This window comes from Rhea pennata, chromosome 22 (genome assembly GCF_028389875.1).
Source record: "Rhea pennata isolate bPtePen1 chromosome 22, bPtePen1.pri, whole genome shotgun sequence".
Lineage (NCBI taxonomy): Eukaryota > Metazoa > Chordata > Aves > Rheiformes > Rheidae > Rhea > Rhea pennata.
This window is the reverse complement of record NC_084684.1, coordinates 2,283,934-2,303,947: the sequence shown is the minus strand read 5'-3', so window position 1 is coordinate 2,303,947 and position 20,014 is coordinate 2,283,934. Positions and strand designations below refer to the sequence as shown.

Here is a 20,014-nt window from a genome sequence, read left to right as displayed (position 1 = left end):
GGAGCGGCTGGGATTTGGGGGGGGGGCGCGACCGGCCCCTCGCAGCCCCCCCGGGGCAGCGGCGCTCGCCGCCTCGGACCCCCCCCACCGTGCCGGCTTGCCAAGCTGGGACAAACCCCCGTGGCCGGGGGGGGGCTCCCTGAGTGCGGCGCCCTTGCCGAGGGGGGTCCCGCGATCCCGCGGCCGCTCCCGAAATTCCCACGTCCTCCCCCCCCTCCCCCGCAACCCTGCCCCGGCGCGCGGCTCGGGTCGCCCCCCACCCCGGCTGCTTTCGCTCCCCCCACCCCTGCCCAAGCCCCCAGCGCTCGCGGCTCCGCGCTGAGCCAGTCCTCCGGGAGAGCAGCGCGGGGAGCGGGTAACCCAAAGCGGGAGGGGGAGGAAAAAAAAAAAACAACGTAAAAAGAGAAAAAAACAATCAAAGCGTCCCAAAGAGGTCAGACGACGACGCGGCACAGCAGGCTCCATCCCGCCGCGGCACCGGTTTTGCCGGCTCGGCTCGAGTCCCGCCGGCTCCCCTCTCCGGCCGCGGCTCCCAGCGGAGAGTCCAAGGGCAGAAAAAGCCGACGGTCGAGGGCCCCGAATCTCTCGCCCCTTCGCCATCCAGCGTTTTCCTCTGTCCGCGGTTTGTTTTGTGTCTTATTTCGTCTCTGTTTTAGCAGCACCAACTTCTTGGCCAATAAATATATATATATATTTGTATCCAAAATGAGAGAAGGAAAGGGGCAGGGACTGGAGGAAAGAGAAGGACACCCTCCCTCCCCGAAAAAAAACCGCAGAGATTCAAAGTGCTCTGAAGCCGTCTTTGGATGTCACCGAAACCGCAGCCCCGGGGGAGCCGGGCCAGGCCGGGGCCGCGGGGCGGCCGGGCGCCTTTCCAAAGCGCGGCGGCGGCGGCGGCGGCATCCGTCGGCTGCCCGCCACGCCGCGGCCCGGCGCGGGGGGCCGGGGGCGGCCGGGCGGCGCTGAGGGAGGGTCCGGACGCGGCGTCTCCGCGGTGCCCCCGGAGCCGGGAGGGAGCCCCGTTCAGATGAGCGAGATCCGCACGGGGATGCCGGGTGACTCCGTCCTTTGAGGCGAGTGCTGGCTCACGAGGTGCTCCACCACGGTGTGTTTGGACATGTGCTTCATCAAATAGGTCTCCTGCAGGGCACAGAGGGAGGGAGGGAGGGAGGCCGGCGTGAGCGGCGGGGCGACGCGGGACGCGCCGCGGCCCCGGCCCGGCCCCGGCCCCGCTCACCGAGGTATAAGCCCGGCCGCACATGCTGCAGCAGTAGGCCTTGGCGTGTTTGATGGCGTGCGCCGAGAGGTGGATCTGCAGCGACGCCGAGTCCGTGTACGCCCGGTAGCAGTTCGGGCACTTGTAGGGCTTGTCCTTGTTGTGCTGTCGCTGGTGAGACTGCAAAGGCCACGGCGGGGAGCCGGGAACGGGTTACGGGCGCGGGAACGGCTCCCGGCGCTCGCAGCCGGGTCCGCGGCCCGTCCCCTCCGCCCGGCTCCTTCCCGTTGCCCTGGGGCTCTGTCCCCCCTTCCCTTCTCCCCCTTCCCTCGCCCGGGGTGCCCACCTGGAGGTTGGAGAGTTGCGTGAATGCCTTTTCGCAGCCGGGGTGCGGGCACTTGTACGGTCTGTCGCCGGTGTGAATTCTGCGCCGGAGCCGGGGTGAGCGCGAGGGAGGGCACAAACATCAGGTCAGCGCCCCCAAAGCGAAGCCCCCTCCCTCGCCACCGCCCGCCCCACCGCCCTCCGCTCCCCGGCCAGGCCCGGGGCACCGCGGAGGGGCAGCCACGCCGAGGGGCTGCAGGAGCCCCAGCCCGTCCCCGCGGCGCCGGCACCTGGTGTGCTGCTGGAGGTGGGAGAGCTGCCGGAAGGACTTCTCGCAGTAGGAGCAGTGGTAGGGCTTCACGCCCAGGTGGATGCGCAGGTGCTGGGCCAGGTAGGAGGCGTTGGCGAAGGATTTGGAGCAATGCGGGCACTTGTGGGGCTTGGCCTCCGTGTGCGACTTGGAGTGGATCTGCATCTCCGACTTGGTGAAGAACGTCAAGGGGCAGACCTTACACCTGCAGGCGGAGAGCCCCACAGGGTCCGCGCTGGGGCCGGCGGGTCCCGGCGGCCCGGCCCGCGCCGCCCCCCCTCCCCGCGGCACCGCCGCCGCGCGCCTACCTGTAGGTCTTGCCCTCTTTGGCGGTCTCCCCCGAGGCCAGGATGGGGTAAGGAACCACGAGGACGGGCGGCCCCGAGGGGTTTTCCGCCTTGATCTTCTTGCGGCCCCGCTCGGCCTTGGGTGCCCCCAGCAGGCTGTGGCCCTGGATTGTCTTTATGGAGTCGAGGAGGGGCGGGCTGGTGATCCCTGAGATGAGGGTGGGCGAGGAGGCGATGAGGCGGCTCTGGCTGGTGGAGGTGGGCGTCGAGGGGGTGGCGGTGCCCGTGCCCGCGCTCGACTCGGAGGTGCTGACGGCGGGCGCCCGCGACGCCAGCCCCAGCCCTGGCGGGCGAAGCGGGACGGGGACGGGAACGGGGTTGGGGCAAGGGGGGAAGGAGGAGGACGGACACGTTAGCGGAGGGGTCGCCCCGCCCGCAGCCCCTCCGTCCCCACCAGGAGGGGACGCGGCCCGCCGAGGACCACCGAGGCACCCCCGCAGGCAGCGGGGTCCCCCCACCCAGCTCCCCGAGCGCCGCGGTACCTGTGACGGTGCTGGTGGCCGGCCGAGCGTGCAGGGCCACGTCGGGCTGGGGGACGGCTTGCGGGTGGAGGCCGGGGACCTGCTGCAGCTTGGGCAGGGACATGATGGACTGGCTGCTCTCGGCGGGCGAGGGGGGCACCAGGAGGGGCTGCTGGGAGGCCACGGAGGTGGGGGGCAAGTGCGGCGGCCGGATCTTCTCCGCCATCAGCTGCTCCTTGATTTTGTTGATCAGAACGAGGTTGTCCAGCTGCCGGCGGGGAGAAGGCAGAGCCGCGGGGTCAGGGGCGGGCGGGACGCCCCGGCTGCGCATCCGCCGCCCGTCCCCGCGCCGGGCTCCGCCAGGCCCTTCCAGCCCCGCTTGCCGCCTGGGCTCCCTCCTCTCCCGGACCCGCTCCGAGGGCACCGGGGGAGGAATCTTACCTGGCTGGGCATGGTGGGAGGGGGCGGCCAGAAGTACGGGTTGTTAAAGCGAGGCTCCGCCATCCTACGGGAGAGACGGCAGGGTTACGGGGCGCCGCCGGCATCGCGCCTTCCTCCCCCCGGGGCGGGCGGGGAGGGGGGGCTCCGCCGGCCCGGCAGCAGCCCCAGCCCTTCCCAACGGGGAGCCCGGCCGCGGCCGCCCGCCCGCCCGCCCGCCCCGGGGCGACGGTGAGCCCCCGGCGCTGGAGCCTCGCGCCGCGGCGGCGCCTGCAGACGTTCCCTCCCCGCCCGACGGGGAGCCGGCGCCGCCGGGACGCGCCGGAGGCAACGCCCGGGCCAAAAACCACGGCAAGGGACAAGCAGGGCCCGTTCCAAGGGCCGGGACCCCGCGAGCGCTTTCCAGCCTGCAAATCCCCGCCGGGTCAGGCGCCCAAGCGGGAGGCCTCTTTTCAGGAGCGAGCTAAAAACGGCGCAGAAATGTATGTCGGGTGCAAACACACCTCTCCGGAGGGCCGAGAGACCAAAGCGGCCCGACGCCAAAGAAGCCCTTGCAGACCCCGAAACGCCAGCGAGCACAAGGGACACGGGGCCGGCTGGACCGCGAGGTCCGGCCAAAAGCCCGTCCGAGGGCTGCCGGCGGGGCACGGCGCGGGCGCGGAGAGCGAAAACGTTCTCGATCCGATGCCGTCGGCAAGGCAGGGAAAAAAAACGGGTCGAGGACAAAAGCTGCGAGCTTGTACCGAATCACCGGGAAGCTCCAACTCCCTCAGTTCCTGGAGGTATTCTTCCTGCTGCTGCAGTATGTCAAGGAGGGATTACAATATCGGAGGCGGCCGGGAGGCTGCTTTGGTCCGGGCACGGGACCCGCGGCGAGGCGTCGAACCCGACGCCAACTAAAACCCAGCGAGGCCGCGTGAAACGACCTACAGCGGCCACGAGCCGTTCAACGCTCGCTCCAGGAAAGCCCCTGCTGCGGCGGAGATTTACAGAGCCGTTAAACGCTTTGGACGAAAAAGAAAAAAAAATAAATTAATTCTAACTCCATCGCTGGTTAATAGGAAACATCTGAAAGGGAACGGCAAGAAAATGACAACAACGTAACGGCCCCACGTAAAAAGGCATTTCGGCTGCTTGAGACCAGCCCGGCAAACCTCTCTAAGGGCACGTTTGAGAAGCGCTTAAGAGGCCCCGGTGAAATTTAAAGGAGAGCTCCCGCCCGGAAAAGCGAGGGGGACGCGCGGGCTCTCGCGGGACTTGAGCTTTCATCTCCTCCAACGCTAAGCGTTGAGAAATTAAGCCGGTGTCTTTGTCAGAAGTGCCGTCCGTGTCCGGGTATTTCGTGGACACTGAGAACCTAGAGAGGGCAAAAAAAATAAATAAAGGCGTCTGTGCAGAGAGCGCGGTGGCGGTGCGGGGAGCCTCGGTCAGATTTGGCTCCGCGGGAGCAAAGATGCTAAGGCGCCACGGACCGCGAGGCACCGGGAAGCCTCTTCGGCGTCCTCCCCCGCTCGCCGGAGCTGCGGAGAGGTGACCTCCATACGCCGCGGAAACCAGGCCGGCGCGGGAGTCCCGCGGCGGCGAGGAACTAGACCGGCGCCTCCAAGACGGGCGGCAGATCCGCGGTCCCCCCCACCCCAACCCCGCGGCCGGCCCCGAATGATTCTCCCCCGGCGCCGCCGAAGCGAGAGAGGCGCCAGCGGCCGGCGGAGGCACGGCAGCTCCGGCCCCTCCGAAACGACGCTTTGCCGAGAGAAGAGGCGACTCCGGAAAAGGCCCCCCGCGCGTGTACGGCCCCCGCTTCCCGGGGAAGCGCCGGGCGGAAAGGGGACGTTGCAGCGACGGGGAGGGGTGGGAAAAGCCCCCCGATAGCAAAAGAGGAGGACAAGAGCGCGGCGGGGTCGGCGTTCGCCCGCGGCTCGGCCCCACCGCGTGGGAAGCGTAAATGCCCCTTCGCTCCTCCCCGGGAAAACAGGAAGCCGGAGCTATGATTAGAAGAGGGTTTTGGAGCCGGCCCAGGGAGTCGCGCCGCCGTCCCTCGCGGCAGGTGCCCCGCGGCCTCCGTCCTGCCCCCTCCGTCCGTCTCCCCCAGCAGCTCGGCACCGGGCCGCCCCGAGTGCCTGGGCATCCCTGGCGAAGCCCGTTCCCGACCCCGGCGCTGCCCGCTCCGAGGGGAAGCGGAGCATCGCTCGGCGGCGACGCGCTCAGCCCTGGCTCCGCCGGGCTCTCTGCCGCGGGCGGCGCGAAGCCGGGACGGCACCTCGAGCGTCGAAACCCTCCGCGCGGCGCCTCGAGCCGAGGACGCGGCGCGGATCGCGGCGGACAGGCCTGATCCTGCCCCGGCCGTCCCGGGAACCGCTATCCCCAGCCACATCCTGGCTCCGGCTGCCGGAGGGCCGGCCTGGATTTCCGCCAACGTACAACGCGATCCCTCCCATCCCGCTCATCCGTACGTGTCCCAGCAGGAGCTAAGTGTCGCACCGCGCCGGCAGGATCCCGCCCGCCCAGCAGAAATGCCGGGACTGTTTTCCCAGCAAAGCCAGCCGGGCCTCACCCGCTCCCGTTTTGTACCAAACTCCCCATCAGCTGGGCGGAGGTGCGAAAATAATGGTTCGGTTGGACCCCAGCACCGCCGGAGCCCGCAGGCAGCGCCGGGGTCCCGGTGGCGGCCCCGACGCCACCGCGCTGCAGCTGAGCGCCGAGGAGCAGAACGAGTCTCAGCTGCCCCGTGGTTACGGCAGAAACCTCCTGGCAGCTGCAAAACCACCTGGGCTTGGGCGGGAGCGGGATATAAAAGCTCTCCGAAGCCTCCCCCCTGCTTCCCAAACACCAGGATCCCTGGGAGGAAGAGGAGGGCGGCTCCGGTCTCCCAGCAGCGAGGAGGGCCTAGGCACAGCAAGTACTTTTTGGGCTGACTTTTGCAGCCTCCGTCTGTTTTCCCCCTACTCCTCGAGGGCGCGAGGAGCCCGAACGCTGGGACCGGCCGCGACTCGGGAGGTTAGCGCTGACGCGCCGCGGGCAAGCGGCCGTCCTCGCGGGACCTGGCCTGCTCCGAACGCAAGAAGGTTCAATCGGCTTCTCCCGCTTGGCTCCTGAATGGCCAAATCCTGCTTTTATTTACCCCAAATAGCATGAGAACAGCTTCAAGCTGACTACTGCCTTCTTGATAAGCAAAAGAGAATGTCATGCACCCAGTCCCGAAAAGCAGCGTCCCCTGGTTTTGCCCCAACTTAGCACCACAGACAAAACCAGCCCTGGAGCAGAGACAGAGGCACCCGGGAGCAGCCCCGGTGAAAGCTGAGGCCCTTTAAAACCCTCCGTCAAACCGGCGGCGGCTGCGGATGCCGCACGCCTTGGACGGGGCTGGTTTCTACCCCGATTCCCGGCTGATGCGCTATCGCCGAGCTGCAAAGCATCCGCAAAGCAGCACCTCTGCTGAGGGCCCAGTGTTTTTCAGGCCCTGTTATTGTAGGGTTGCTTATAAACAAAGAGCTTTTTCTCTCAGCTTTGCTAAATCAAACTCACTTTTCCTCTTGAGAAAAGATTCCAGTATAACCTGAAACAGCCATGGGGAGGAAAGCATAAATATTGCCCGTCCTTCTTCCCTCCCCCTCCACCTGAGGAGGTCTTATTAAATAATGAGGCTGCTACAATAGCCAAAACCACCACGTTTGGAGCTTTACAAACCTGCCTAGAATAAAAAGAAAAGGAGCAGCCGCTGTGCCAAAAAAAATCCTATTCCTGTCCCAACTTAATTTTATAAATTGTGCAGTATTTCATCTGGAGCGGAGGGACTGCTCCCCCTCTCCCAGGGCGAGAATGGCGTGAGAGGCGCTTGGATAGCTGGGGGAGGGTGCTAGAGGGGATATAAAGCAGATGGAAAATATATAAACTCCCTTTTTCTATATTCTGAGCTAACTATGAAAAATGGAGGCTGACACACAGCAAAAAGAAAAAAAAAATCCATTAAAATGGAAATTATAAAGGATGGGGAATACTGCAGCATATGCCTGCCCCGGCCTGGGGATGCACCGGGGCTCCCTGCGGGGCCGCTGGGCCCCCCAGCACCAGGCACGTGGGATGCTGTCGCCCCTGGGGGAAGAAGTCTGTGTTAGGGATGTCCCAGTGCCTGTTTTTTGGCTGAGAAAGAGGAGCAAAACCGCAGGTAAGAGCCTTCCTGAGCTGTGGCACGGCCGGAGCCCCGTGCCGAGCGTCCCTGAGGGCAGGGGCGGGCGCGAGGAGGACGGGTGCCCTGCAGAAGGGTGCTGCGCAGGCGGAGAAGGCGGCCTGCCCGCCCGCGAGGGCTCCGGCAGCGGAGGCGGCCGCCGGGCAAGGCCGGCCCTCGGCTCGGCGCGGCCGGAGGCGAGCGCGGGGAAGGCAGGCAGGCAGGCAGGAGAGGGGTGCCCCGGGAGGAAGGCCGTCGCAAGAGCAAGCGGGCGGATGCACGGAGCCCCGAAGCCTGGTCGAGGGGAGCCTGGGGCCGCGAGGCAGCCCGGGGCACGGCCGCTCGTCCTGCTGCCCGCCGGACCGCGGGGGAAGCCTGGAAAACTGCTGCCGCGCTCGCGGAGGGGGAAGGAAGCCGGCGTGAAGAGCGGGCAAGCCGGGGAGAGGACCAAGGCGGGGGCAAGCGGGGAGGTGGGTGCCGAGGCGGCTGCGGCGGCCCCGCGGGGGACGAGACGTGGTGCGCACGCCGTGTTTGGTACTCACAGGCTGGCCTCAGAAGCCAGGTGGCCGCAGCTGCCGGGGGAGACGTGTCGATGCGGCTCCAGATTGATGGAGGTAGATGATGGCACGGGTGGGTACAAGCGCCAGGCCCCGGAGCTCACTAGCCTTCCAACTTCCTACCAAACTGCCGCTAAGTCAAGCTACAGTTCTCTAGGGAACGCCTCTACTTTGGCAGCCCTCTCTGTCTCGCCTTCGCTGAAATAAAAAGAAACAAGAGATTCTTTTCACGGACGCGGCACGGCACCGCCGCGAGAAGGGTTAGCGCCCGGGGACCGGCGCCGCTCGGCCGGGGCGGGGAGCAGCGGGACGCCCTGAGCTGCCACCGGCGGGCCTGAATATTACGAGGTGCCGTCGACCAGGCTGGAAGCAAGTCCCCGCGCCGCGGTGGCCTATCCCTGCCGGGAGAGCATCGCTTTGGAGAGCTGGAGGCCTCCCCCTCGCTGCCAAGAAAAGCCACGGCGAAGCCCCTCAGCAAAGCGGAGAGCAAGGAGCAGAGCTGGCAGGTGCCCGGCGCGGGGCGGCACCCGTGCAAGAGCACTTCCCGAAAACACCATCCCACCCTCCGTGCCTCTCTGCTCCCCTCGCAGGCGGCTTCTCCGTCTCCACCAGCGACGGGAGCAACGCGGAGAAACCGGCCCGCGTTTCCGCAGGATGCGTGCAACCAGCGTTCGCCCGGAGCGGGAGTTTTTCGAGAGAAGCCAAGGGCCCTGATGCAAAAAAATAAAATAAAACCCCAACTCAGAGCCGGCGGGCAGAAAGCAGCATCAAAGCAAGCAGCTTGCCGCGGGGGACGCCGTGCCGTGCCAGCTCGCTGTGCCTGGGCGGGCTTCCCGGACCGGCTCACGGCTTTGCAATGAGAAGTCTCGCTTCAAGCCTTAGGGACCTTCCTGCACGGACACGGGATGATCCACCTCTTCCCTCTCCACCTGCGTCCCCCAGCCTGCTTTTCAAGGGGGCACCAGAAAAACGTAAGCCATGGGAGCGGAGACAACGCGCGAAGCCCAGCGTGGCCACCAGGAAACCTGGCGAAGACGAGTTCAGAAATCCCCATCCGGCGCTCGCTCCGAGAGGAGCCGCTCGGGGGATCTTGTGCCAGAAGAATTCACCCAAGATGGAACCAATTAAACCCCGCGTTTCCGCCCCCTGAAGGGCTGCAAACTGGTGTTTCTCGTTCAGATTTCCTCTCCCGAGCAAAAGCCGGAGGAGCTAGCTGCTGGGCAAAACCCCTATCCCGGCCCAGCGGCGCCCGGGAAGGGGTTTCGGAGGGGCGAAGACGAAGCATGTCGGCGGCACGGAGGACGCCTCGGCCCCTGGGCTGCCCGGTGGGGCCTGTCCCCTGCTTTCTGTCTGTCCCACCGGCCTGCCTCTGCGAAGGCTAAAAGGTGGGAGCTGGGGATGGCTGTGCCATGCACCCCCGGGGGCAAATTCCCCAGCCGGGCAGCACTGGGGGCTTTCTCCGACCTCCCATTTCCAGAGCAAGGAAGGAACTGGTGCAAAGCAAAAGCGCAAACCAGGTAAGGATGGAGCAGCGAAGGAAAGCAGCTTGCTTTCGAAGCCGTGCCGGAGACCTCCGTGGGATGCGACGCCCGCGCGAGAGGGCACCCGAGACTGGGAGCAGGGCAATGCTCCCGAAAGATGGAGAAAGCACCGCGAGCCCAAAGATGAGCCGGAGAAGAAAGCAGAAAGGCCGAAACCAGCTCGGGCCTCCAAACACTGCGGTTAAAAACCTCCGTGTGGTGGCACTGGGAAGGAGGGACCTGCTTGGCCTGGCAAGGAAGCGGTGCTGCCACCAGAGACCGGCCACCGGGAGCCGCAGACGGGTGAGAGGGACCCCCAAGAGGATGGCAGGTCCGTAGGGAAACCACGTGCCCGTGGGGGGCGACCTGCCTGGGGTAACGCCGCCGTCGCGGCTCCGAGCCAGGAGGAACCGGTGCCGCTCCCGGTCCTGCCGCCAAATGCACCGGGCCCGTATCCCCCAAATACACCGGGAGCCGGCGGGGGCCTCATCCGCTCCGCCAGCGAGCTCCTCCGCTCCAAAGCCCCAAACGCAACCACCCTCGCGAGCGAGAATCGGTATCCGGATGGACGCCCCGGCCTCAAAGCCGGCTCGGCCCCCGCGTTTCGGAGCGGCGAACCGCTCCAGCCAGGAATCGCCCCTCATCCGGGTCCACCTCGCCGCCCGCTTCGAGGCTGCGCAGAGCCCCCCGGGCCCGCTCAGCGGCCAAGTCTTGGCTATCGCTTCCTTGGGCGCTATCCACTTTTTCTTTTCTTTTTAAGGGAGGCGGCAAGTCCATATTTCCCGCGAGCACCAGGCAACAGAGAGAAACTTGGGGGGGTCCAGCATGAGCCAGGCTGAGCACCCGCAGATATCGCTAAGCACCGAGGGACTGCCGGGCCAGAAAACACCCATCAGGATGGGTGTCACAGGTGGGGAAACTGAGGCACGGCTCACCCTGCAGCGATTTTCACCCCGAGGCCACGCGAGGCATCAGCAAGCGATTCCCCCAGCCTCGCAATACACACACATAAACATTAAATACACATGCACTTGTCATAACATCTTAAGCACTGAGGCATAATTTGCATTTTTTCAAGCCAAAAAAAAGGATTTTTTTTCTTGGAGGGGTAGAAAAGATTATTTTATGCATACATATTATATATCTCATTTTTAGCTCCGGCTTTTGCTCGGGTGTTTGGATCCGGCCGGCGGCCACCCCCTCCCCACAGGCAGCTGGCCCGGGGCTCCCCCATTGCCGAACTTTGCCGGGGAAGGGCTGGAGCTTCCCTCCTCCCCCCCCCTCCAAATTGCACCACGTCTCATTTTCCGTCCCCTCCAAGCCCCCCGCCGGCGTGCCCACCTCTGAGAGTACTGGCGCTGCTTCCCCTTATCCGCGTCCATCTCCGGGTCTAGCCGAGAACCGCTGCTGCCCGCGGGGCGTTTTTCTATGGGGGGGGGGGACAAGGAGGGAGAACTTCACACACAAACCCCCCCAAAAAAATACCCCGCCGGCCCCCGGCGCGCAAGCTCCCGGAGAGGCGGAGGAACAAAAGCAAAGCAGCTTCGACCTCCCCAGCCCGTGGGAACGGGGAGGGGGGGCCGCGTTGGGGGGATTTTCCTTTTTTTTTTTTTTTTCCTGCCAGAAAGTAGCCCTAAAATAAAATTAAAAAAAAATGCAATGTTTTTGCAGCCGGGCTGCCGAGAGAGCCCTACGCCGGCGTCGCTGCGTTTCGCCCCCCGAGCCGCTGGCGGATCCGAGCGACAGGGAGCCCGCTGGAAAAGCGGGGCCTAGATCCATCCCTTCCGCCGCTCGGCAAATTGCACGCCGGGAGGGAAGGCAAACTTTTACCTCTTCTCCAAAATACCGCTTTGATCTCGAGGGCCCGGGGCGCCGGCTCGGCGGCACCCCCAAAACACCCCTCCAAAGTCAAAAAGCGCCTCTGCGGCCCGGATCACCCCAAAAAGCGCCCAGCGCGCGCGCGGAGGGGGCGGGGAGGGAGGGGGGCTGCAAGGGAGCATCCTCCAAGCGCCTCTGGCGCGGCGGGCAAAAAGAAAAAAAAAAAAAAAGCAGCAGATTAACCATCGCTGGGGTGAAAACGCATCTTCCTCCTCCTCCTCCTCCTCCTCCCGGCGTCCGGCTCAGCCGCCCCGGCCCAGCGTGGCCGGCGTTGGCGGCAGAGGGGGGAGGCTATGCCCGTACCGACGGCCTCCAACTGCTAAACCAGCGGGTGGAATATACGCATTTATATATATACATGTATAAAATATATATATACAGGTATATATACGTTCCCGGACCTCGCTAGGGCCCCCGCCGCGGGGACAGGGGGGGTCCGGCCGCCGCGCCGTGCAAAACCCGCTCGCGAGCCAGCGCCGCCGCTGCCGAGACAAGGCCGGTTAGGAAATGAAAGAGGGAAGGAGAAAAGCGGGATAGAGCGATAGCGACATAGATAAATAAATAAAAGGCCTGCTCTTAAAAAAATAATAAAAAAAAAAGGTTTGAATCCCCCCCCCCCTCCTCCCTTCCCCCCTGCCCTTCCATGCAACATCCACAGCTCCTCGCCGGCACAAAAATAGGTAGGTTCAGCTGCAATTAACTTTTCCATTAAACCATCCAGAAAAGGGGTTGGGGGGGGGGGAGGAAGAAAAAAGGCAGAAAATCCGAAACGGGCATTTTCCTGGCTGCACCAGCACCACGGCGGGAAGGGGGGGGGGGAGGAGGGGGAAGGGTAAAAAAAAAAAAAAAAGAAAAATAAAAAAAACCAACGCGGTTAAAAAGGCAAAGTTTGGCGCAAGTTAACTCGCGGCCGCCGACCTGCCCCGGCGATGGTGGCGGCGGCCCCGGCCCCGGCCCCGGCCCCGGCCGCGGCGCAGACAAAAAAGCCGCGCGGAGGAGGAGGGGGAAAACGCGGCCCCTTTCGGTGCCCCCGCTGCCGCCTCGCCGCCTCTCCCACATTCTCAGACAGTTTTTATTAAAATTCGCAGACAAAAGAAAAACAAAAATGGCAGCGCCCCGGCTTATTTTTAACGCCGGCCGCGGCCGCCATGTTCTGCAGATCCGCGGCGAAGGCGGCGGCGAGGCGCGGCCCCCCCCCCCCCCCCCCCCGGCCGGTGTTTACCGGCCGCCTGCACCGAGCGGGTGGGTCGGGCCGCTCCCCCCCCCCCCTTCCTCCTCCTCCCCTTAACGCGGGAAGGGGGGGGTACAAAAAAAAATATAAAATTAAAAATTAAAAAATAAAAAAGGAGCGGGAGGTTATCGTCATTATGGTTATTATTATATATATAAAAAAGCAGACACTTCCTATACCAACAGTCATGCTCCCCGGCCAGCGGCGGTCCAGCCGGCGCTCCGGCGGCACGCAGGGAAATGGGCGCCCCCGCGCCGCCCTCCCGCCTCCGCGCCCTCCTCCTCCGCCCGCCCAGGCTCCGGTGCGCGGGGCCGCCAGCCGGGCCCCCCCCCGCCGCTGCCGCCGCCGCCGCCGCCGCTCCCCTCCCCGCCCGGCCCGGCCCGGCCCGGGGGGCGGCGCGCCGCTCCCCCCCCCCCCCCCCCCCCCTCCCCACACAGCCCCGACATGGCGGCGCCCCGCGCCCACAGGCCGGGCGGCGGCTAACGGGGCTCCTCGGGCCCGCAACGCCCGCGGGCGGCTCCCCGACCCTCTCTCCTCGGTCTCCTCGCACGCCCCGCCGTCTGCCCGCTCGGCTCCCCCCACCATCCCCGGCTCCCCGGGGCTCCTCAGCCTCTGCTCTGTCCCCCCCCCCCGCCCCCTCCCCGGGCCTCTCCTGCCTCCCTCGGGGGCTCTGCAGCCCCCCAGCCGTTCCTGGGGTCTCCCCAGCCCCCCAGCACCCTCCCCAAGTCTCCCCTGCCCCCCCCCCTCACGGGGGTCTGCAGCCCCCCCACCCACCTTGGGGCCTCTCCTGCCTTCCTCAGGGGGGTCTGCAGCCCCCCAACCCACCTTGGGGCCTCCCCAGCCTCCCTCCCCGGGTCTCTCCTGCCTCCCTCAGGGAGGGTCTGCAGCCCCCCAACCCACCTTGGGGTCTTCCCAGCCCCCCACCCCCCTTCCCAGGTCTCCCCTGTGTCCCTTAAGGGGCTCTGCAGCCCCCCCAACCCCCCTCAGGATCTCCCCCAGTCGCCCGACCCCTTCTCCAGGTCTTCCCTGTGTCCCTCAGGGGGGTCTGCAGCCCCCCAGCCCCCCTGGGGTCTCCCCAGCCCCCCAACCCTCCTCCCTGGGTCTCCCCTATCTCCCTCCGGGGCTCTGCAGCCCCCCCAGACCCACTTGGGTCTCCCCCAGCACCTTCCCAGGAAGGAGGTGTCCTGTCCCTGCTCCGGCCAGTCCCCCTTTGCTCTCTCCTCCCAGGGTCGCTCTTTAGGAATCTTTTTTTTATTTTTTTTCCTTTTCTTCCTTCTTTCTGTCTTTTTTTTTTTTTTCTTTCTTTTCTCCTCTCCCCCCCCCCACCTCCAGCACTTCCATCCCAAGCGTGGCAGAAGCGCTCCCCAAATCTGCAGCGAGGATCTGCTCCTGGGAAACGGAGGGGAGAAGGAGAGGAGAGGGGCTTTGGAAGGAAAACAGTCCTGCTCCGATCCCTGTTTTGTCCCCCCAAAAAATCCACCTTCCCAGCCTGGAGCTCTGTCTCACCACCGCATCCCCCGGGGAAACGTGCGGTTCATCCGCTCCGCAGCCCCCCGTGCGCTTGGCCGAGCGGGGGAAACTGAGGCTGGAGCCTCACGGCTCTTGGGGAACCTCCATCCCGTGTCCTGTGCCTCCCATCGCACATGCAGGAGGGAGCACAGCTGGGCTCGGACCCAAAGGACTTTGGAGACTCTTTCAAGCTTTTTTTATTTTTTTTTTATTTTTTTTTTCTTTTTTTTTTCCTTAGGACCCTGTGGCAGGTTTGGTAGCAGATCGTGGGCCCAGAGCAGGTCGCTCCGCTCCAGCTGGGTTCACGCAGGGATGGGGATGGAGGCAACCATCCAGGTGAGCGGGTTTTGGGGTGCACACAAACCCTGTCATTTAAGCAGGTGGGAAAGGGAAAATTGCCTGTTCTGCTGGCGTCTTCCGCCAGCCTGGGCGCTGCACATCTTTGGGCCTCTGCAGAGAGGCAAGGCCCGTTCATCCTCCAGAAAACCGCCTCGAGAACACGCTCTAGAAATGCAAAAGTTTATTCTTGCCATTAACGTGATTATGAACCTCTAGCTGTGCCCCAGGTGCCGGCTTAGCTCTGTCTTGCACCAGTGTTTTCTGCTACAAATGGCAGCTCATTTTGCCTAAAGTTTTTTAATTTGTCTTTAAAACACTGCCACATGTCCGTGTGATGATGGCTGTTTTCCACCATATTTCTCGTACGCAGCTCGTCCCCCCAAGGTCCTCAGGATTTTGGGGATCAGATGCAAGTTTTGTTGCAAGCAATCCATCCAGGATCTCAGAGCTTGGTGAGGTGTCTGTGTGAAACTAAAATTGTTTCTGGATGAAGGGCACTGAATTTTCACCTGTGTTTTGATGCAAAAGGCACTCAAATCTCTAAGTTTGTGAACAGATGTGAACCTGAGTAAGAGCTGTGTTTTTAATACATGTATACATGTGTGTATATGTGCATGTGTAAATATATACTAGCCTCCAAGGTGATGCTGTTCTTCCATTAAAGAAGTTTGTTTTATTTTGTTATTTTTACTCACACACAAATACTTCTTTATTCAATTTTTTTCTCTCTCAGGTCTTATCTGCCTGCTTTTTTTTCCTTTCCCAAGGAGACTCTAAGGACAACTGAAGGATCCCCAAGATTACGATATTACAAGTATCAAAGCAATGGAATGGGTGCCTCTGAAAGCAAATGGGATCCCAGAACGAGCCCACGGGGCGCATAAGCCACCGCTCAGCTCCAACCGTACCAAGCAGGTAGAGGGAAAACTCTGTTTGCTAAAAACTTCTGGTCTCCACGCTTCAGTGCAGCGCTGAGATTACGATTCGACATTATATGCCAGGAAGAAGCGCTGCTGTCGTGTGCTGGTCTGCCTGGAAATCCTTTGGCTGGTTCAGGGGTGTGGGGTGGGTTTGGTGCATTACAGTGAATTGGGAAGGTGTCTTTTGGCCGCTTTTGTAGCGCAGCGATGTGTTACTTCCAGCCTGAGCTGCTTGTCCCTGTGTGCGTGCTAAATCACATAGGAACCAATTCTGTGTCATGGAGCAGCACCCAGAGTTTGGTTCCAGCAAACCGAGAAGGTTTCCCACAAATTTCCACTGATGGTACAGTTAAAAATCTCTGGGCTTTTTTCATGCTTTCCAGGTTTCCCAGAGTGCTATCATGGAGGATGAGACATGGGGGAAAACCCCGTAGTGGGAAGGAGAGGGACGCACTGGATGGGTGGGCTGGGGAGGCCCAAATGCCCCCCCGCAGTGCCTGCAGTGATTTCTGCCAGTGGACCCAAGAGTGCTTTATTCCCTTCCTCTTTGCAGCAACCTCTCACGTACTTGAAGCCTGTTATTATGTCTCCCCTCAGCCTCCTCTTCTCTAGACTAAACAAATCCAATCCTTCAGCCCCTTCCGCACAGGCCAAGTTTTCTCGGCTCCTGGTTGCTATTGCTGCTTTCCCCTGGCCTCTCTCCAGCAGGTCACGCTCGCCGAGCTTCGAAGTCCTTCCTGAGCAGAGCAGAGGGGACGGGAGAGATGATAAAAAGCAGAAGGTGAGCGCCAAGTTTCTCTCCTTGTCACCTGACTCTGGGAGCTGGGAAAATCAGCCCTGCAGATGCCAGTCGCCCTGCGTGGTGGGAGCAGGAGCAATCGGCGCTGGGGACGAGCGACCAGGAGCAGGGAGGGAAGGAAACTGGGAGCTGCCGCAAAGACCCCTGATTAGCAAACCACACGGCTTTACCAGGCAACAACATGGATTTTGGGGTGGAGAGCAGGGAACGGCCACCACACCTCTTTGTTGCATCCTTCGATTTCCAGATTGGCCCTCTCTTATCCACAGGTTCATGCAGCGTCCAGCGTCTTGCGGGACAGTCCCCAGAGCCTGCCTGGACTGGCGAGTGTTGAACCCTTTGGTGAGACAACAGCCAGGAAGATTTAGGGGTGTTGCATCCCACAGGATTCAGGCATCTTAGCCTATTTTTGCATGTCTGGGCCTCAGTCCTTTGGGCCCAGTGTTTTTTTTTTTTTTTTTTTTTTTTTTTTTTTTTTTTTTTTTTACACCTGATCATCTCTGTGCTTACTCAGAGAGGAGATGTGCTTCAAAGCAGAGAAGTTCTTCTCCCCCTTTGCATCTCAAGCTGGGCTGGAGGAGTTGGAGGGCCTGTGTTTTACTGCAGAAGAAAGCGAAGCAGCTGAGTTCCCACGCTGCCTTTCATCTTCTTCCCCCCTCTCTAGCTGTTCCCACAGCTCTGCCAGAGCAGCTGGAGTAGGAGGAAAACTAGATCACGCTTTACGCCCCTCTTGTTCCGCACGGCTCCGAGCTCCCCGGTCCTGCGCGGGGTCCCTGGGCCGTGATGGGCAGGACGGGTGGCTGTTCCTTAGGGAGCAGAGGAGCTCGGCACAAGTGGGACAGGACTTCTCACTGTTTGGGAGGTGCGGGCATGGGACGAGCTGCCGACCGGTCCCTCCAAAGCATGGGCAAAGCTCTCAGCTACACCAAAGATTTCTGGGACAGGGCTGGATTTCACTTGGGGCGGCCAAGTGTGAGGGTGTAGGAAACTCTTTGGAGGGAAAGGACAATTTTTTCCTCCTGATCTGTAGCCTGTGGAAGGAAACAATGCTGGGAATGCCTCAGTTTCCCTATTTCTGCATTTCCTCCGTTTAAAAGGCTGACCCACGGAGCCTGCCATGTGGGCTGCAAATCCGCCTGCAGTCTCTCTGCTCAGCGGTGGGACGTGCAGACCCCAAACGGCTCGTGACCGCACAAGACATGCTGTCATTCCCGGTGCGAGCTCCTCCCTCTCTCAGATCTGCTCGTGTCCTGTGTCATGGCATTTCTTGAGGACCCCCGTCGAGCTAACTGGCCTGGGATCACCCATTCGCCCCATCCCTCCCCCCCACCTTTAAACATTCACCCAATATTTTTGCATCTTGGAACGTCCCCAGATCCGCTAATTACCAGCTCTCAGTGACTCAACCAAGCTCCTGTGGCAACTCCTTGAAAACTCCCCCTTTATCTGATTTTTCAAATGTTTACACTTAGCAGTTGCTATTTAACATCCGCCTGCTGCGGGTGTCAGGGTGGAAACTTCATTCACACCCTAGCCAGGAGAGACGGGCACATCTTGGAGCCTTTCTGCAGTCCCCAGGCCACCAGTGTCCCCTGACAGCCTGTTGCTGCCAAATTCCCCTTCTTTCTCCTCACTAGGTGTATTTTTGTCTGTTATCACTGCTTTCACTTCCATCCACGCGGCCGGGGGAGTTTGGCTGCTGGAAGTTTTTGCCATGTGGTTTTGAACCTCTGCGTCGTCTTCGGCGATTCCCAGCAGCCAGGAGGCCAACCCCAATCCGCAGCGGAAAGACGAGGCCCGGTCCACCCCGGAGCTGGGGTGTCCCCGTCCCTGCAGGGCTTCAAGAAGAGGGTGAGCAGATGTCTCCTGGGAACGTCCCTGATGCAGGATGTCCCTCATTTGGCAGGAACCGTAATATTTAATGCTCCAGGCCTCTTCTAACCGTGCATGCAGCGGGTTCAGTCTTTCACCGCTCCGTGTTCGCTGTGCCTGGACGTGGGAAACGGGCCCCTTTCCTGGGGAGGCGGTGGAGAGCCGGGGCGTGCAGCGCAGCCAGCGCCTGGGGTTGGTATGCTGCCGTTCCTGCCCGCCCAGCCTCCCGGGCGGGCGGCGCTGCCGGCGGGGACCAGGTGGTGGGAGAGAGACCGTGCCCTTCTCCCTCGCCCGGCCTCGCCTGTCCCGAGCGAAACGGGCTGCAAAATGGAAACGCCAAGAGGAAACTGAGCTGGCTGCAAACCTCCTGTTCAAAAAAGAGAGGAAAAAAAAAAAAAAAAAAAAAGGATGTTCAAAGGCTCCTTTGCCCCCGGGGTACATCCAACCGCAATTAAAAGGAAAGGAAGGCAGGGGAGCGCTCCGGGTAGAGCGGAGATGCCTCCCTCGCCATAAATCACCTCCGCGGGCTGTTTCAGCAGGCAGCTACACCTGCTCTCTCGGCTCTTGCACAAAAGGTTGGCCTGCGAGTGCGGGAAATGGCAGCGCCTCTCTCGTTTCGCTGCGTGTCCGTAAAGGCGGGAGGCATCACAGATGCATTTCTTTCCTCCAGCAGCAAGAAGCTTGAGGAGAAAGCGTGCAGAGGGCAAAGCTGCTGGAGATGTCCCCCACTGCCGGCGCTGTCCCTGCTCCCGGCCTGTGCGTCACGGTGCTGCCGGTTCATAAATCCCTCTGGCTGAATCGGTGACAAAAGGGGATATTCGTGGCAAAGGGGTTGGGAGGCGACACACGCGGCGCACGACCTGGGACGTCCCGGCAGGAGAGCTTCGTCCGCGTTGCGTCCCCGTGGCGCTGGCTATGGAAACCTCCGGCGGGCCCCGAACCGCTTCCTGGCCCGCAGATTGCAGCTTGGGAGGTTCGGGATGGACGTTTTGTGGAGCGCTGAGCGGCAACCGGAGAAGCGCAGCCTTGCTGGGAAGTTTTACCGCTGTATAAAGCCGCGGCAAGGCACCGCCGCGATCCCCCGCCACGGCACCCTGCGCCCCGTGCTCACGGGCCCGGGAGGTCACGCTCAGACCAAAGCTTAATTCAGCAGAAAAATCAACATCTTCCCTGCCACGAGTCATAAAACTCATCGGGTAGGAAATACCCCGCAAACGTTTGCAGGCCTTTCAAGAGACGGATAATTACGGCGGGCGGTTTTGAGACCTGGAACAAGTCGGTGCAGCGTTTGGCAAGGTATTTCCCACCCTGCCGAATAGTGCTCCGGTTAGCGGGCGATGACTCACGGGCAGCCGCGTGAGCGGCGAGGGCGGGCGCCCCGCGGGTCCGCGGCGCGTTGCTCGGGGGCCGGGAGCCGTCCTTGGCCGCGTGGTGGATGCTCCGGCTCTGGTTTGGCATCCCTCCACCAAACCCTCGGGCGCCGGAGGTGCAAAACGGGTTTTTAGGCTGGATCCGTGGCGACGGGCGAGCCACGGAGATGTTGGGGCTCCCAGACTGCCCCCCACAGCCTCGGACCATGCCACATGTGGGTGCAGAGCGGGCGCTGGGGTGACTGTTTAGGGGCAAGCAGGAGCTTTTTCTCATTAAAAAGCAACAGTGCATTTCCCTTGCTCCCCCTCCCGCAAAATGGGAGGGCCGTTTGCTTATAATTAGGTAATGAGTTAATTAGGATTAATTAGTTAATATTTGCAAAGCACTTAGGAGGTGAAAAGCATCCGTGTGGTGTGGCTGGGTGCATCCTCGTGCTCTCCTTGGCGGGGTGCAGAACCCCGATCCAGGTGGCAGCTCGGGAAAGCCCAGGTGCGTCCCTGTCCCGGGGGATCCTGCGGGGATCTCCCGCTCCATAGCACCGCTTTCCCGTCCCTTCCCGCTGGAAAGCATTAGCGGGAGCAGGGAAGGGGAAAGCAGCAGGTGTTAATAGCCGCTGTCAAGCAGAGCTTTGATAGTCGCCTGGGTAAAGCCACGGACGTGAGGCTCCAGCGCCCGGAGCTGTCAGATGCAGCGGAAGGGGAAGAGAGACGGAGGAGCCGGGGGAGCCTCGTGAGACCTGTCGTGCTCGGTGCACGAA

The 20,014-nt window shown here is 62.4% G+C and overlaps 1 protein-coding gene and 1 long non-coding RNA gene across 10 annotated transcripts; one reads left to right on the top strand and one right to left on the bottom strand.

The window, feature by feature from the left end:
* Positions 1-274: 274 nt before the first annotated feature.
* ZNF362 (zinc finger protein 362) lies at positions 275-12,711 on the bottom strand. Of its 9 annotated transcripts, none has more exons than XM_062593361.1 (9): positions 12,627-12,707; positions 10,680-10,764; positions 3,100-3,163; positions 2,680-2,926; positions 2,159-2,345; positions 1,831-2,055; positions 1,563-1,641; positions 1,238-1,396; positions 275-1,140 (listed from the first exon to the last, which is right to left on the bottom strand). In XM_062593361.1, the coding sequence occupies exons 1-9, from the start codon at positions 12,634-12,636 to the stop codon at positions 1,024-1,026; spliced, it is 1,173 nt and encodes a 390-aa protein (XP_062449345.1). In that variant the 5' UTR covers positions 12,637-12,707; the 3' UTR covers positions 275-1,023. The 9 variants fall into 9 exon arrangements, with proteins under 9 accessions (XP_062449345.1, XP_062449340.1, XP_062449339.1 ...); XM_062593356.1 differs by having other exon boundaries at positions 276-1,140; positions 2,159-2,480; positions 12,631-12,711; XM_062593355.1 differs by having other exon boundaries at positions 276-1,140; positions 2,159-2,480.
* Positions 11,862-16,482, top strand: LOC134149968 (uncharacterized). Its single transcript, XR_009960551.1, has 5 exons — positions 11,862-11,896; positions 14,195-14,292; positions 15,063-15,210; positions 15,921-15,996; positions 16,284-16,482. It is a non-coding gene; the product is annotated as an uncharacterized LOC134149968 (long non-coding RNA).
* The last annotated feature ends 3,532 nt before the right edge of the window (positions 16,483-20,014 follow it).